Source organism: Cololabis saira, chromosome 17, assembly GCF_033807715.1.
Source record: "Cololabis saira isolate AMF1-May2022 chromosome 17, fColSai1.1, whole genome shotgun sequence".
Taxonomy (NCBI): Eukaryota; Metazoa; Chordata; class Actinopteri; order Beloniformes; family Belonidae; genus Cololabis; species Cololabis saira.
In genome coordinates, this window is record NC_084603.1 from 420,165 (window position 1) to 437,419 (window position 17,255).

At 37.9% G+C, this 17,255-nt stretch overlaps 1 protein-coding gene across 1 annotated transcript in view; it reads left to right on the forward strand.

Moving 5' to 3' along the window:
• The window catches only part of LOC133464062 (transient receptor potential cation channel subfamily V member 3-like), a 51,001-nt gene that overhangs the window by 4,423 nt on the left and 29,323 nt on the right, over nt 1-17,255 (forward strand). The window contains 4 exon segments of the mRNA XM_061746029.1: nt 497-658; nt 15,846-15,955; nt 16,029-16,218; nt 17,077-17,195. Coding sequence (XP_061602013.1) covers nt 497-658; nt 15,846-15,955; nt 16,029-16,218; nt 17,077-17,195 — 581 coding nt within the window.

A 17,255-nucleotide genomic window follows, 5' to 3' on the forward strand; every position in this document is an offset into this window, starting at 1 on the left:
AGCTGATCTTTGTTTGGTTCCTCAGCTGATCTGTGTTTGGTTCCTCAGCTGATCTGTGTTTGGTTCCTCAGCTGATCTGTGTTTGGTTCCTCAGCTGATCTGTGTTTGTTTCCTCAGCTGATCTGTGTTTGGTTCCTCAGCTGATCTGTGTTTGGTTCCTCAGCTGATCTGTGTTTGGTTCCTCAGCTGATCTGTGTTTGTTTCCTCAGCTGATCTGTGTTTGGTTCCTCAGCTGATCTGTGTTTGGTTCCTCAGCTGATCTGTGTTTGTTTCCTCAGCTGATCTGTGTTTGGTTCCTCAGCTGATCTGTGTTTGGTTCCTCAGCTGATCTGTGTTTTGTTAGCTGATCTGTGTTTGGTACCTCAGCTGATCTGTGTTTTGTTAGCTGATCTGTGTTTGGTTCCTCAGCTGATCTGTGTTTTGTTCCTCAGCTGATCTGTGTTTGGTTCCTCAGCTGCTCTGTGTTTTGTTAGCTGATCTGTGTTTGGTTCCTCAGCTGATCTGGGGGCCCGGACTCTCCTGGACCAGCAGACCCCCCTCCACTACGCTGCCAAGAACGATGCGGTCGGTTCAATCCGGCTGCTGCTGCAGGCCGGAGCCTCCATCAGCTGCAGGGACCACAAACACCGGACCCCCCTGCAGCTGGCTGCCAACATGGGTAACAACAGCTATGACATCACTAATGACATCAGCATTGACTTCAGCAATGACTTCAGTACCAACATCAGCAATGACTTCAGTACCAACGTCAGCAATGACTTCAATACCAACATCAGCATTGACTTCAGCAATGACTTCAGTACCAACATCAGCAATGACTTCAGTACCAACATCAGCAATGACTTCAGTACCAACATCAGCAGTGACTTCAGTACCAACATCAGCAATGACTTCAGTACCAACATCAGCAATGACTTCAGTACCAACATCAGCAATGACTTCAGTACCAACATCAGCAATGACTTCAGTACCAACATCAGCAATGACTTCAGTACCAACATCAGCAATGACTTCAGTACCAACATCAGCAATGACTTCAGTACCAACATCAGCAATGACTTCAGTACCAACATCAGCAATGACTTCAGCAATGACTTCAGTACCAACATCAGCAATGACTTCAGCAATGACTTCAGTACCAACATCAGCAATGACTTCAGTACCAACATCAGTAATTACTTCAATACCAACATCAGCAATGACTTCAATACCAACATCAGCAATGACTTCAGCAATGACTTCAGTACCAACATCAGCAATGACTTCAGTACCAACATCAGCAATGACTTCAGCAATGACTTCAGTACCAACATCAGCAATGACTTCAGTACCAACATCAGCAATGACTTCAATACCAACATCAGCAATTACTTCAATACCAACATCAGCAATAACTTCAGTACCAACATCAGCAATGACTTCAGTACCAACATCAGCAATGACTTCAGAAATGACTTCAATACCAACATCAGCAATTACTTCAATACCAACATCAGCAATGACTTCAGTACCAACATCAGCAATTACTTCAATACCAACATCAGCAATTACTTCAATACCAACATCAGCAATGACTTCAGTACCAACATCAGCAATTACTTCAATACCAACATCAGCAATGACTTCAATACCAACATCAGCAATTACTTCAATACCAACATCAGCAATGACTTCAGTACCAACATCAGCAATGACTTCAGTACCAACATCAGCAATGACTTCAGTACCAACATCAGCTATGACTTCAGTACCAACATCAGCAATGACTTTAGTACCAACATCAGCAATGACTTCAGTACCAACATCAGCAATGACTTCAGTACCAACATCAGCAATGACTTCAGCAATGACTTCAGTACAAACATCAGCAATGACTTCAGTACCAACATCAGCAATGACTTCAGTACCAACATCAGCAATGACTTCAGTACCAACATCAGTAATGACTTCAGTACAAACATCAGCAATGACTTCAATACCAACATCAGCAATTACTTCAGTACCAACATCAGCAATTACTTCAATACCAACATCAGCAATTACTTCAATACCAACATCAGCAATAACTTCAGTACCAACATCAGCAATGACTTCAATACCAACATCAGCAATTACTTCAGTACCAACATCAGCAATTACTTCAATACCAACATCAGCAATTACTTCAATACCAACATCAGCAATAACTTCAGTACCAACATCAGCAATGACTTCAGCAATGACTTCAGCAATGACTTCAGTACCAACATCAGCAATGACTTCAGTACCAACATCAGCAATGACTTCAGTACCAACATCAGTAATGACTTCAGTACAAACATCAGCAATGACTTCAATACCAACATCAGCAATTACTTCAGTACCAACATCAGCAATTACTTCAATACCAACATCAGCAATTACTTCAATACCAACATCAGCAATAACTTCAGTACCAACATCAGCAATGACTTCAATACCAACATCAGCAATTACTTCAGTACCAACATCAGCAATTACTTCAATACCAACATCAGCAATTACTTCAATACCAACATCAGCAATAACTTCAGTACCAACATCAGCAATGACTTCAGCAATGACTTCAGTACAAACATCAGCAATGACTTCAGTACCAACATCAGCAATGACTTCAGTACCAACATCAGCAATGACTTCAGTACCAACATCAGTAATGACTTCAGTACAAACATCAGCAATGACTTCAGTACCAACATCAGCAATGACATCAGCAATGACTTCAGTACCAACATCAGCAATGACTGGTAACTCAGACATTCTCACATTTATCTTAGTGTTGAGGGGCAATTAAAATCATTACAGTGGAAGATGTCAGCACTGACATGCTAAGTGACATCACCAGTGACATCACCAGTGACATCACCAGTAACATCACCAGTCGGTACGTTTACATGCAGCAAAGAGATCGTATTTCTGATGGTTTCAGATAAACATCCAGAAGGCTGAATCACTTGTCTGAGTTTACCTGCTGCTCAAAGGATGGGATAAATGTCCAGAGCATGGCTGACTCCGTGACGCTAGGTGGCGCTGTAACCACGGTAACCATTTGTAACCATGGTAACCATTTCAACAAAGAGCCAATTCCGGTTGACTTGTTTTGTTTGGCGCCAACGTTACACCTTCCGTATATTTGTCCACTTTATTTTGATCTGCTCAGGTGTCCTGATCTCTTCATGTTGGTGTTCAAACAACTATTTAACACGCGCCGTCTCCTTTCACTTCTGGGTGAATGACCCAGAGGAAATTCTGGAGTATGCTCTGACGATGTCTCCGTATACATGGCGTTAAAATTCCAACTCTGAACAAATTATCTAGTTGTTTCTATCCGATTATTAAATGTCCGATATAGGTCCGAAATAGATCCGAAGTAAATCGGATTAAGGTGTTTACATGCAGTTTAAAAGTCCTAACGATGTCTTATACCAGGGGTGTCAAACTCATTTTGCTTGTCGGGCTGGATTTGACCAATTTCTTTCTCGCACGCTCAAAATAACAAAAACGGTGCGGAAATTTTTTTCTCTAATTCTTTTTCTTTTACTATTGTTATCTAATCCAATATCAGTTTAGTTAATTTGGTAACACTTTACAATAAGGGTCCCTTAATTAACGTTAGTTAATGCATTATTAAGCATTAATTAACAGTTTAATAATAGTTAAATAACCATTATTATGTATTACTTAACATTAATTAGCATATTAGTTAATGCATTAATAAACAGTTAGTTAATGCATTATTAAGCATTAATTAACAGTTTAATAATAGTTAAATAACCATTATTATGTATTACTTAACATTAATTAGCATATTAGTTAATGCATTAATAAACAGTTAATTAATGCCTACTGCTCAGAGTTAATTCATACATTAGTAAGCATTAATAAACGTTACATGATTTAATTATTTATCCTTATGTATGCATTACTTAGTATTAAGTAATGCATTAGTTAATACATAAGTAAAACGTTAATAATGTCCCTAGTAATCATTTACTAATGGTCTTTATTTGGAGTGAATATGCATTAAGTAACAGCTACCTAATACATCTACTAATCATTCGCTAATGGTGTACATGTTTACTGGATGGGCATTATTAAACAACTATTTAGAGTCTTAAGTAATCATTTCCTAATAGTGCTGTGTATGTTATCAGGTAGCTTACCTGACCTTATGAACGGTAACCTGACATAAACCTTAATAAATGTATAGGAGTGGCTCATAACCATTACTTAACCATTAGTAAAGGCTTGCTGGACCCTTATTGTAAAGTGTAACACATTTATCCCTTAGGTAACACATTATTAATGCTTAACTGCCTCATAAGCATTACTTAACCATAATTAACCATTAGTAAATACTTTTCTGGACCCTTATTGTAAAGTGTAACACATTTATCCCTTAGGTAACACATTATTAATGCTTAACTGCCTCATAAGCATTACTTAACCATAATTAACCATTAGTAAATACTATTCTGGACCCTTATTGTAAAGTGTAACACATTTATCCCTTAGGTAACACATTATTAATGCTTAACTGCCTCATAAGCATTACTTAACCATAATTAACCATTAGTAAAGGCTTGCTGGACCCTTATTGTAAAGTGTAACACATTTATCCCTTAGGTAACACATTATTAATGCTTAACTGCCTCATAAGCATTACTTAACCATAGTTAACCATTAGTAAAGGCTTGCTGGACCCTTATTGTAAAGTGTAACACATGTATCCCTTAGGTAACACATTATTAATGCTTAACTGCCTCATAAGCATTACTTAACCATAATTAACCATTAGTAAATACTATTCTGGACCCTTATTGTAAAGTGCAACACATTTATCCCTTAGGTAACACATTATTAATGCTTAACTGCCTCATAAGCATTACTTAACCATAATTAACCATTAGTAAATACTATTCTGGACCCTTATTGTAAAGTGTAACACATGTATCCCTTAGGTAACACATTATTAATGCTTAACTACCTCATAAGCATTACTTAACCATAATTAACCATTAGTAAATACTATTCTGGACCCTTATTGTAAAGTGTAACACATTTATCCCTTAGGTAACACATTATTAATGCTTAACTGCCTCATAAGCATTACTTAACCATAATTAACCATTAGTAAAGGCTTGCTGGACCCTTATTGTAAAGTGTAACACATGTATCCCTTAGGTATTGTTTATATAATAATTGCTCGGGGGTTTATGTTTATGTTTATGTTTATGTGTATGTTTATGTTCATGTTCTGGGTCTCTGGAAAGCGTCTAGAGACAACATCTGTTGTATTAGACGCTATACAAATAAAATTGAATTGAATTGAATTGAATAGGTAACACATTATTAATGCTTAACTGCCTCATAAGCATTACTTAACCATAGTTAACCATTAGTAAATTAAGCAATCACATATAAAGAAGTTTACACTTTTTATTTAAAACAAAATAAAACAGATTTTAACAGATAACATTTGTTATATGTATACAACATATATACATATATATATATATATATATATATATATATATATATATATATATATATATATATATATATATATATATATATATATATATACATCTGTGATAACAGATACGTAACAACAATTCTCACAGAGGAGAGCTTTGAACAAACATTATTTAGTAACATAATACAATAACACAGTATGATAGGCTACCCTCTGTTTATCCTCCCTGGAAATGTCTGCTCCCTTTTGACATGATGAGCTATGAGTGGCACCAGTTCCCTCCTCCCCCTCTTCTCCACCAAGCGAAGCACCGGCTCCCTGGATGTCTTCGCCCTGGCCGCCTCCGCGTGCTTTGCACCCCCAGCATCCCGAACACCCACTTCCTCCGCTTCCAGCCCCCAGCCATCCTGCCCCTTCCATACTGTGTTTTGGGGAAAATGACAGAACAAGAAACAAGATTATTAACCTTGTGTCAGATAAATGTATAATGTTAGCAGGAATAAAGTTGACAAATCTGATTAGACAAAGTAAAATGCAAGATTTCCATGGAATGGATGATTACTATAGCCAAATTTAAGAGTTTCTATAGGAATGATTCTGTCCCATTCTGTTTTTCATCACTATAAGCATGAACATTATAAATGATGGGCTGCTGTTTCAACTTGGCTTCTGTCGGTCAGCAATCCAATCGTTTCACTGCGATTGAGAAGATAATCAACAATGTTTTTTTTTCTTGCCGATGTTATAAAACATACACATATGCTGCTACAGCTGTGTAGCGCTACACCCATTGTGCTCTGGCTCAGCTGATCGACGCTCAGACAGCAGTTAGATCTTGCAGTTTTTAACTCTTTTTATACACACAAAGCACAGCCAAATACCAGGCTAAAAAATACAGTATAGATCTCCACATTAGCATGGTGGACCAGATCATGTGAGGGAAACAGCAGGTGAGAATTTTCTTGCTCCTTGCTCACAGACCTGTCCAAAAAAGCAGCGTTGTACACTTAAACCCAAACCTGGCATCATCAGATTCCAGTATGAGTTCTGTGTCAGGTCTCTTCCCTCCCACAGTTTGAATAATAATGTAATCAATTACATACTTTTCGATAACAAACAGATCCAGCTAGAAAACAAGCTGGTTGTAGGTCAGGTATGGGTGGCCCTGGAGCTAAATTGGAGCGGGATGGAGCAGGAGCGCTGGTACAACTTTTAAAATAAAAATCTGCACCCTGCTCCCTGCTGGAGGCCGCATATTTGCACTTCGCCACCAACTTTTACTGTTGCGCTTGTATTTGGTGCCTTTTGCATCTTCAATTGGTAAATGTCTTTGACATAACATTTAAACTCTTCTTTCTAAACATATTTCTGATAATTGCACATGATTTTGTAATGTTTTACCTCAAAATTCTGATCAAATTTTACATATTGAATCTTTGAATATACAATATATAATTAATATAACTATAACTATATATTATAACTATATAATAAATTTTTCCACATTGGTGATGTGGTTATAACTAGTCTCGTTTCCAAACTCTAATATTTCAAAATGATTGTCTGGGGAAGTTCCACCTCAATTTTGTAAAAATGAGCGGGTGTCTGGGTGGAAACGTTGTGTGAGTTTAAAAAAAAACAGTGTTGCAAAACCAACCAACAGTGTTTTAGGGTGGGCCTTTCGTTGCTAACATTGCTGACGTTTCTGGTAAGGTGTGTGCAAAGCAGAGCTAACCAATCATTGGTTGAGGATGAAAGACTAACACAGATTTTCATTTAATTTCATTTACTTGTTCTGCCCATGGAAACATTCAAATTGTACCAAAGGAAATAGCAAACAATTGCATCTTTATCCATGTTCAGAAAGGAGCAGGAAAAAGAAAACTCTTATTTAACCTGCCTATTTTACCTATTTTACCTTTTCAAGGAAGCTGGTTGCAACCAGCGGTAGCACTATTACAAAATCCTGCACTAACTTCCCCAGACATTCAAGTCTTGTCCAGTCTCGACCTGAACGTTGGGCATCACAAGACTAAGTCATAATTAGCAGCCTAACAATTTGTAGCAGTTAATATAAAAAGTTACCTTTCTTTTATGTCTGAAGTGACTCATCTATCACCACGAAATGCTCCTTCTCCCAATTCTCTGTCCTTCTCTATGATGCAGCCTCTCCATCGCTGTCACGCAGACCTCCCGTTGCTTTGCCATTCTTGAAAGGGTTCTTGAGGATGCAGCAATGTTGTCCATCATGAAATCAAGCTGGCAAATAATAATAATAATAATAATAATAATAATAATACTGACCAAAAAAGTTATCCCACAATGGTAGCCAAAGTTACCTACCATTGAAATCGGTCCACAGATCCACCATCTTTTTCTTCAGCTTCATTTTGTGATGGCACCGGTTGCACTTGACTTTCCATCTCAGTATTTTTTTTCTTTTGGAGCCATTCAATTAGTTTGAGGTGTTTGTGTTTTTTTTGCCTTCTGTCAGCTAACTCAACTTGTTTGCTAACTTTAACCCACGCATGCCGTGTGCTCCTAAAATGAAACGTGCAGCTTGGTAAATGGCTATCCTGTTAAAATTACTGTCCGTCCTGCCAGAAAATCCTGCTCCTCCTACAAGGCAGTTCCACCCAGGTTACACCGCGATAACTCCTGAGTTCTGGTGCGCGCTAATGCTGCGTTCATGACACCTCAGAACTCTGGGTTTCCCCATTGAAAACTCCCATTTCTGTCTTCAAAGCATTCCAGACATTGACATTAGACATTGTTGTGTGATGTCAGAAAACTGATTCTCCAAGAAGACTCTGAATTTCCCGAGTAGGAGCACCAATATTAGGCCTTAGTTAAAAGCCTTAGGTCCGAACTGGCATGAACGCCGCACGCCGCACTTTTTTCTTTGCGCGCACTGACCGCGGCCCCAGCTACAGAAGAGTCTCCAGATGGATGAGCTCGGAGTCTCACCTCTCAGGACCAGGATAACCACGCAGAAGGAAAAAGCGGAAAAGGGAAATTCATCTGGAAAACATGGTAAGATTAATCTAACTACGTTAAACTGTTAGCTCTTAATGTTAACTTTATGACACTTTTTTTGAAAAGTTCACATTTCACGTTGTCATAACAAATACATAATTCTGACAAAATGTAAACTTTTCAAAAAGATGCTGCATATTTGACTCAGTAACACTTGAATAATGGAGAAGAAGAAGTTTACGTCGGTAAATTTGAAAGACTGACTTCTCAGTCATGTAACTGAAAGGGTGTGTGTAGAAGCTAATACACCTCGTGAAGGCTGACACTTTTTTAAACGAAAGACCCCAACTAAACACGGAGCGGGATGGATGAGACGTCACTGAAACTTGATGTGATGAAGCTCTGCTGCCCCTGATAGTTTTGGGGGGGTCACCAGACATAAAACCTGTTTTCTCTGTATTTTGAAGGTAGAGGCTTAGATTTATTAGGTTCGAATAAGGTTCGAAGAAATTCGTCTGAAAAAAATTATAATAGGTAAGAATTACAGTACATAAAAAATATGTGGTTATAATGGGAGTCAATGGGGCAAATTTGGACATGAAGGTAAAGAGTGTAAGTTTTTTTAAATTAACTCTCATTGTTCCAAAAATAATAATGCATCAAAATAAATGTTATCAATTATTGACATAGTCAATGCTGTAATATATTTCACTTTGAACCTAATTTTTGAAAATATTGCATATTTTGTGATTTTCCTATTGAAAAAATCAGGAGTTGTAAAAATAATGTTTAAAGATTATAATAAACTTTATATCTATGGCTAGGTCTGAAGTTGTTGAAAAGATTTTATGTGGTGAAAGTGAAAATAAATATGTATTACATTTTTATTGCACTTTTATGAGATGGTAGTCAATGAGGCAAATTTGGACTATGGGTAAAAAGTGTATATTAATTTTAAGGGATGCTCGAGGGTTAAACAATGATGGGTGTGTACGCTGTGGGTGCGAAAGTTGTGTCATAGCTGTGTTTGTTGTTGTAGGTGTTTGTATACAATGAGCAATCAAACTGATGTAATCAACTATCAATCCTCGCATCCATAGCTTTGACATGTCTCAAGGAGGCTCAACAGTCCAGAAGAGAAGACAGTGATGATGAAGCGATGAGGGGATCTGAGATGCAGCATGACAGTGAAGACGACAGTGAGGATGACTCTGAATCCAGCTCTGAATCCAGCTCTGAATCCAGCTCTGACAGGATAAGGAGAAAAAGGCGAAGAAAAGCAAACATCGCTCTCGGGGTATGTGAAACGTATTTCTTGGCTGGCTTGAGCTGTATGTGTCTGTTGTCCCTACAAGTAGATCAATCTCTCATGACAAGCTGACAGGGCTTGAAATTAACTTTTTGACTTACTAGCCAAGTGGCTAGTAGATGAAAAAAGTTATTAGCCAACCAGATTTTTTTCTAGCCAAAACCAAAACGTTGCTTTACTTTTGTATTTCGACATCACTTGTATATAGCAGTCATCGTAGTACCATATTACATCAATCCTGTTTTTCTATACGCTACAATTATCATTCAGTAGTGTACTACTATACTATTGGTGGAAAATGAGATTGCATGATGTGTTCTTGTATAATTTAATTTCAGTAGTTGCCTACTTAATTGTAAATCTAACATTTATGGAGGAATATATAGCATTACACCTTCAAAGTAACACTTTGATCCTGTCCTGTCTGTATATTCTATAATGCAGCAGGTGTATTGTATAAATAATGTGTTTATTCTGGGATGGATAAAAATGTCCAAATCAGAACGAACAAGTGAATTTAAAAACAAGCAGCCTTTTTATTATTAGCTCGAAAGTGTCTTATAAAGACTACAACAACCAACCTAGCCTGTCTTAAGACAACCACAAGACAACAGCTAAACCATTTAAGGAACTATACAGTGTGTCCCCTGCTGGTCAAACTGAGACATTGCATTGGTCCATTTTCTCCAGTTGTTCTTCAGAGTGTTTACTATTCATTCTTCAGAGTCAGACTCAGACGGTTCACCCGGAGTTGACATCAAGAATAAAAAATAAAAAGGTGCAATGGTGCGCACAGTATTGGGAATCTCAATTTGATTTATAAATGGCACAAAAGTTGGGAATCTCGATTTTTCTAACTAGCCAAGTGGCAAGAAAATCTGTCTCGCCACTTGAGGAATTTGGGTCGCAAATGGCAAGTGGCGAGTGCTAAATTCAAGCCCTGCACGCTGATAGAGGGATGTACCAGAAGGACCAGTACGGTCCAAATGAATGTTCATTTCATAAAAATGATTCACCCCAAATGTGTCCATTTTTATTTAGCATTTTCCCCTCTTTTTCTCCCAATTTAGCCTTGATAATTCCCTGTGTGTGTCATGGTGTTTCCATGTACCTTGGTGAAGTTGTGCCAGAAAATCCTTCTACACTGTGTTGAGGTGTCACATATGGGATTAGTGTGTCTCGCGGCACATTGAACATTAACAGTAAAATACAATGATTTGTTTTTTTCTTCTCATCAATCTCATGATTCAAATGATACATTCCTTCTTGTTCTTGTGTGTTTATATTAGTTGGAGGACCAGGTGATGTGGTGAAGCGGTACAAGGAAGTCCTTGCCATTTTCCAGACGGGGAAGAATATGGCCAAATCCTTGGAGAAGTATGGAGTAGACAGACTTACTATTGTGAGGACTGCAGCGATTGCCGAGCTCGCAATAGCTGCTCCAGAAGAATATGATCAGGTGGAGAAGGGGGAGACGGTGGCAGACTTTGCTAAAAGATGCAAGGAGGTTATAAAGGCCACTGAAGTCATTTCTGCTACAATACATAAAATGAAGGATGATAGAATTATGCCAGCCTATCATACTGTGTTATTGTATTATGTTACTAAATAATGTTTGTTCAAAGCTCTCCTCTGTGTGAATTGTTGTTACATATCTGTTATCACAGATGTGTGTGCATATATATATATATATATATATATACATATATATATATAGACCCTCCAGAAAAACGCGGGCAAAAATCCTTGATTCTGCGGGCTAAAATAATTGATTATGCGGGCTAAAATCATTTATTATGCGATTAAATGTGCGGGTTTTTTATGTGCTTTTATGCGGTGAAATTGCGGAATATGCTGGAAGTTGCGGAATATGCGGGAAGTCGTGGAATATGCGGAAAGTTGCAAAATAGGCTATGCAAAATATGCAGGAAGTTGCGGATTCGGCGCTGAGCTCTTCCCTCTTCGCTCGCCGCTACATCATCATCATCATCATCATCATCATCGTTTATTAGTCAGACTCGAGGTCCATGATAAAAACATACAACACTCAATACATAAGAACACCGATTAAAAGAATGCTGGTTGTACTGAGGGAATCCTTGTTAGTTTCTTGTCCTCCGCTTAATAATATGCTTAATTCAGCGGGCTGTCTCGTCTGATCTGAGGTCGTAGACGAAAAAAAAAAAAGGAGAGCGCAGGTGGAGAGCGGGGCGGAGGCGGCCCGGAGGCCGGTCCCCGCCTGGTCTCTCCCCTCCAGCCCGCGGCTCGGTGCTCGGGTGATTGCGGGCGCACCGGCGCGGTGAGGGGACGAGCCAGAGCGTCACCCCACGCGTCCGCCGCCAAGATCCCCAAGTGGATGGGAGCGTGCGCAGTGGTGCGCGGTCAGCGCGGATCATGAGTCCACCGGCAGCCGCGCCCACCGCGCAAGCGGGGGGCTGGACGGAGACGGCTCTCCTTTTTCCTCTCACCCCCGCGGGTGAGAGCTGCTGTTTGGGGGGTGGCGGTTTCTGCGAGGGGTGCGGAGGTCCCGCACGTTGCGACCGGGCGTCCAAACATGTCACTCACAACACTTCCCCCTTTTCCAAACTTTATGCGAAAATGTGCGGAAATCAAGCGAGCCCCGCATAATCCCCGCATAATCGCATATTTAGCGCGGACATATGCAATTATCGCGGGAAATATGCGCCCTTTTAGGAATAAATCTATCCCCGCGTAATCTGCGCCATTTGGCTGATTATGCAATGAATTATGCGATCGCGCAATCGCGTTTTTCTGGAGGGCCTATATATATATATATATATATATATATATATATAAAAATAATGCGTATATATATATATATATACATATATATATATATATATATATATATATATATATATATATATATACATATATATATACATATATATATATATATATATGTTGTATACATATAAAAAATGTTATCTGTTAAAATCTGTTTTATTTTGTTTTAAATAAAAAGTGTAAACTTCTTTATATGTGATTGCTTAATTTACTAATGGTTAACTATGGTTAAGTAATGCTTATGAGGCAGTTAAGCATTAATAATGTGTTACCTAAGGGATACATGTGTTACACATTACAATAAGGGTCCAGAATAGTATTTACTAATGGTTAATTATGGTTAAGTAATGCTTATGAGGCAGTTAAGCATTAATAATGTGTTACCTAAGGGATACATGTGTTACACTTTACAATAAGGGTCCAGAATAGTATTTACTAATGGTTAATTATGGTTAAGTAATGCTTATGAGGCAGTTAAGCATTAATAATGTGTTACCTAAGGGATAAATGTGTTACACTTTACAATAAGGGTCCAGAATAGTATTTACTAATGGTTAATTATGGTTAAGTAATGCTTATGAGGCAGTTAAGCATTAATAATGTGTTACCTAAGGGATAACTGTGTTACACTTTACAATAAGGGTCCAGAATAGTACCGTATTGGCCCGAATATAAGACAGAGTTTTTTGCATTGAAATAAGACTGAAAAAGTGGGGGTCGTCTTACATTCGGGGTCTAGACGTTATACCCATTCACAATGCTAGATGGCGCCAGATATCTTTAAAGCGAATGCTGAACTTAACTTCCCAGGCCAAAGCAAACCCCTGTCACGAAGAAGAAAAATAAAAATAGCAGTAGCATGAAGAAGAAAAATAAAAAATAGCGGTAAGAAAGAAAAGACAAGGAAATAACAGAAGAGATAACAGAAAATGGTGAAACGTAGTGACAATCTGGAGAAAAGTGGGTCGAAGAAGTTATGATGCAAACTTCAAGATCATGATTTGAATGAGGCAAAATAACATGCTTTTTCTCTCAAATATATTGTTATAATCATTTGTTTCAGATGTACTGTAATTATTTTCTGTATAAAAATTTAATTTGGTGTTAAAAAAGTATTTTTTCAAATTTGAGTCTTGAAAAAGAGGGGGTCGTCTTATAATCAGGGTCGTCTTATATTCGGGTCAATAGAGTATTTACTAATGGTTAACTATGGTTAAGTAATGCTTATGAGGCAGTTAAGCATTAATAATGTGTTACCTAAGGGATAAATGTGTTACACTTTACAATAAGGGTCCAGAATAGTATTTACTAATGGTTAATTATGGTTAAGTAATGCTTATGAGGCAGTTAAGCGTTAATAATGTGTTACCTAAGGGATAAATGTGTTACACTTTACAATAAGGATCCAGCAAGCCTTTACTAATGGTTAATTATGGTTAAGTAATGCTTATGAGGCAGTTAAGCATTAATAATGTGTTACCTAAGGGATAAATGTGTTACACTTTACAATAAGGATCCAGAATAGTATTTACTAATGGTTAATTATGGTTAAGTAATGGTTATGAGGCAGTTAAGCATTAATAATGTGTTACCTAATGGATAAATGTGTTACACTTTACAATAAGGGTCCAGAATAGTATTTACTAATGGTTAATTATGGTTAAGTAATGCTTATGAGGCAGTTAAGCATTACTAATGTGTTACCTAAGGGATAAATGTGTTACACTTTACAATAAGGGTCCAGCAAGCCTTTACTAATGGTTAAGTAATGGTTATGAGCCACTCCTATACATTTATTAAGGTTTATGTCAGGTTACCGTTCATAAGGTCAGGTAAGCTACCTGATAACATACACAGCACCATTAGGAAATGATTACTTAAGACTCTAAATAGTTGTTTAATAATGCCCATCCAGTAAACATGTACACCATTAGTGAATGATTAGTAGATGTATTAGGTAGCTGTTACTTAATGCATATTCACTCCAAATAAACACCATTAGTAAATGATTACTAGGGACATTATTAACGTTTTACTTATGTATTAACTAATGCATTACTTAATACTAAGTAATGCATACATAAGGATAAATAATTACATCATGTAACGTTTATTAATGCTTACTAATGTATTAATTAACTCTGAGCAGTAGGCATTAATTAACTGTTTATTAATGCATTAACTAATATGCTAATTAATGTTAAGTAATACATAATAATGGTTATTTAACTATTATTACACTGTTGATTAATGCTTAATAATGCATTAACTAACTGTTTATTAATGCATTAACTAATATGCTAATTAATGTTAAGTAATACATAATAATGGTTATTTAACTATTATTAAACTGTTAATTAATGCTTAATAATGCATTAACTAACTGTTTATTAATGCATTAACTAATATGCTAATTAATGTTAAGTAATGCATAATAATGGTTATTTAACTATTATTAAACTGTTAATTAATGCTTAATAATGCATTAACTAACATTAATTAAGAGACCCTTATTGTAAAGTGTTACCGTTAATTTTAAAGGAAATATGCACTTTGTTTACACTCTTATTATGTAAAATATATTTCTTCAGGATCATTTCTTGAAATATGTCTTTTTTTTTTCAAATTATGTAAGATACATTTAATATCATTTTACAAAGATAAACAGAAACAACTATGTTTGTTTTTTTTTATTTTGCTTTTTTATAGGAAATTTAATTAAAAGCAATTTTCCAGTACAATTAAGTGTATTTATTTTTAAAAATTGGCGCGGATATTTACGCCAGTGTGAAGAAAAAGTCAGCACTTCTTTTTTAACTGTTTTACTTTGTCACTATCCTCGTATTCAAAACTGAAATTCTCCCAATAAATATCTTCTATCAACTTTTTTAGCAGTGATATTTTTCCTGCGAGAATATATAATAGTAGTCAGTTAATAAAAATAAACCACCGTCTACAAAGAAATAAAATCGGCAAATGCATTCTAGAAAACAAAAAAAATGTCGAAAACTGCTCTTTGTGGAATAACGATGGATTTGTAGAAGAAATATATTATCAATATGCTGCGATTCATGGCAATTATTTATGCCTTCCTTTTTAGTAAATTAACATTTCGTTTTTTTGCGTTGGAAACTTCTTGCGGGCCGCGTGAAATCTCTCTCGGGCCGCACATTTGACACCCCTGTCTTATACGATGAGAAACCCGATTGAACTGCTGCTTGTAAACTTGTAAACTTGTAAACGTACGACTGTCTCCAGAGCGCAGTGAAGCAGCTCGGGTCCTGCTGGAGCTCGGGGCCGAGGCCGGAGTGAAGGACTCTGACGGACAGCTCTGCATCACGGCCATGATTGGCCGGATGAGTCCAGTGGTAACTAAGCCCCGCCCACCAGACACAGCCGCTCTCTGATTGGTCAGATCGTTAACTGGGGGCGTGTCTTCAGGCCCAGCTGGCGCTCGCTCAGTTCCACGTGACGGACACAATGACGAGGCAGCGGTACTTCTACCTGAACCTGCTGGAACCAGGACCAGGACCAGGACCAGGACCTGGACAAAGACCTGGACCAGGACCAGGACAAAGACCTGGACCAGAACCAGAACCAGGACCAGAACAGGACGGTCCTGGGAACCAGGGTAACGGAATTAACCATTCTAAAGGTTCTTCAGAGTTATGGTTCTGGTTCTTCTAATTATGGTCATGCCAAGTAGTGGCATGACCATATTGCAATCGTCCAGAATGGCCCAAATGGCAATGTTGCTAGCATTTTGCTAACAAGCTAAAGTCGCAAAAGTCCCACTGCGCACCAGCGGGTGTACAGCATGACCCCGCTCTGATGTGGAAAAAAAAAATCCCCAAAAAATAAAACACACCCGAAGAAATGAGGAAAAACATGAAAATGAAGGCGATATATTAGTATCTAGAAAAGGTTTCCCTTTTCTTATTATTATTCCGCACTTTTTTTCATCCATTAATACGGCCCGAACCGCAACGTGCAAATGTACAAATGTTACCCGACTCGGCACGCTGTGGACTTCAACATATTAAAATTTCATGAGGCTGGGATTTAAGGAAATTTTATGTCAAAATCCAGGCCAAATGGCCCCATTCATTCGGATGGGGTTTTTGACCATGGTGAAAAAAAACCTATCCGTTAACGTAGCCTGAACCGGAACATGCACCCATGCATGGCATACATCGTTAGATGCGTCTCCATCGTTCCTCGATGGGCATTACTTTTCTCAGTCAAAAGCGTTGCCGTGGGGACGCTGGATGCCAAAAAGCGCACCCCATTATTAACTATTGGGAGCACAGGAATGAATGCAATACAAGCGTAAAAACACCTCAAACTGACATAGAACCACCCCGAACACAAACACTACAGCCCCAAACCAAAGCAGCAAGAGGGGACGAATGGGCAGTAGGGCATGTCCATATCAAAATTTCATGAAATTTTCTAGTGGTCCTTATGGTCCTGGTTCTGTATTTTTCAGGGACCAACCAGCCGACATCACCAGTGACATCACCAGTGACATCACCAGTGACATCACCAATGACATCACCAGTGACATCACCAGTGACATCACCAGTGACATCACCAGTGACATCACCAGTAAGATCCAACACTAACCTTCAACAGTTACAGAGTTAGCGTGATGCTAACGGCTCGTCC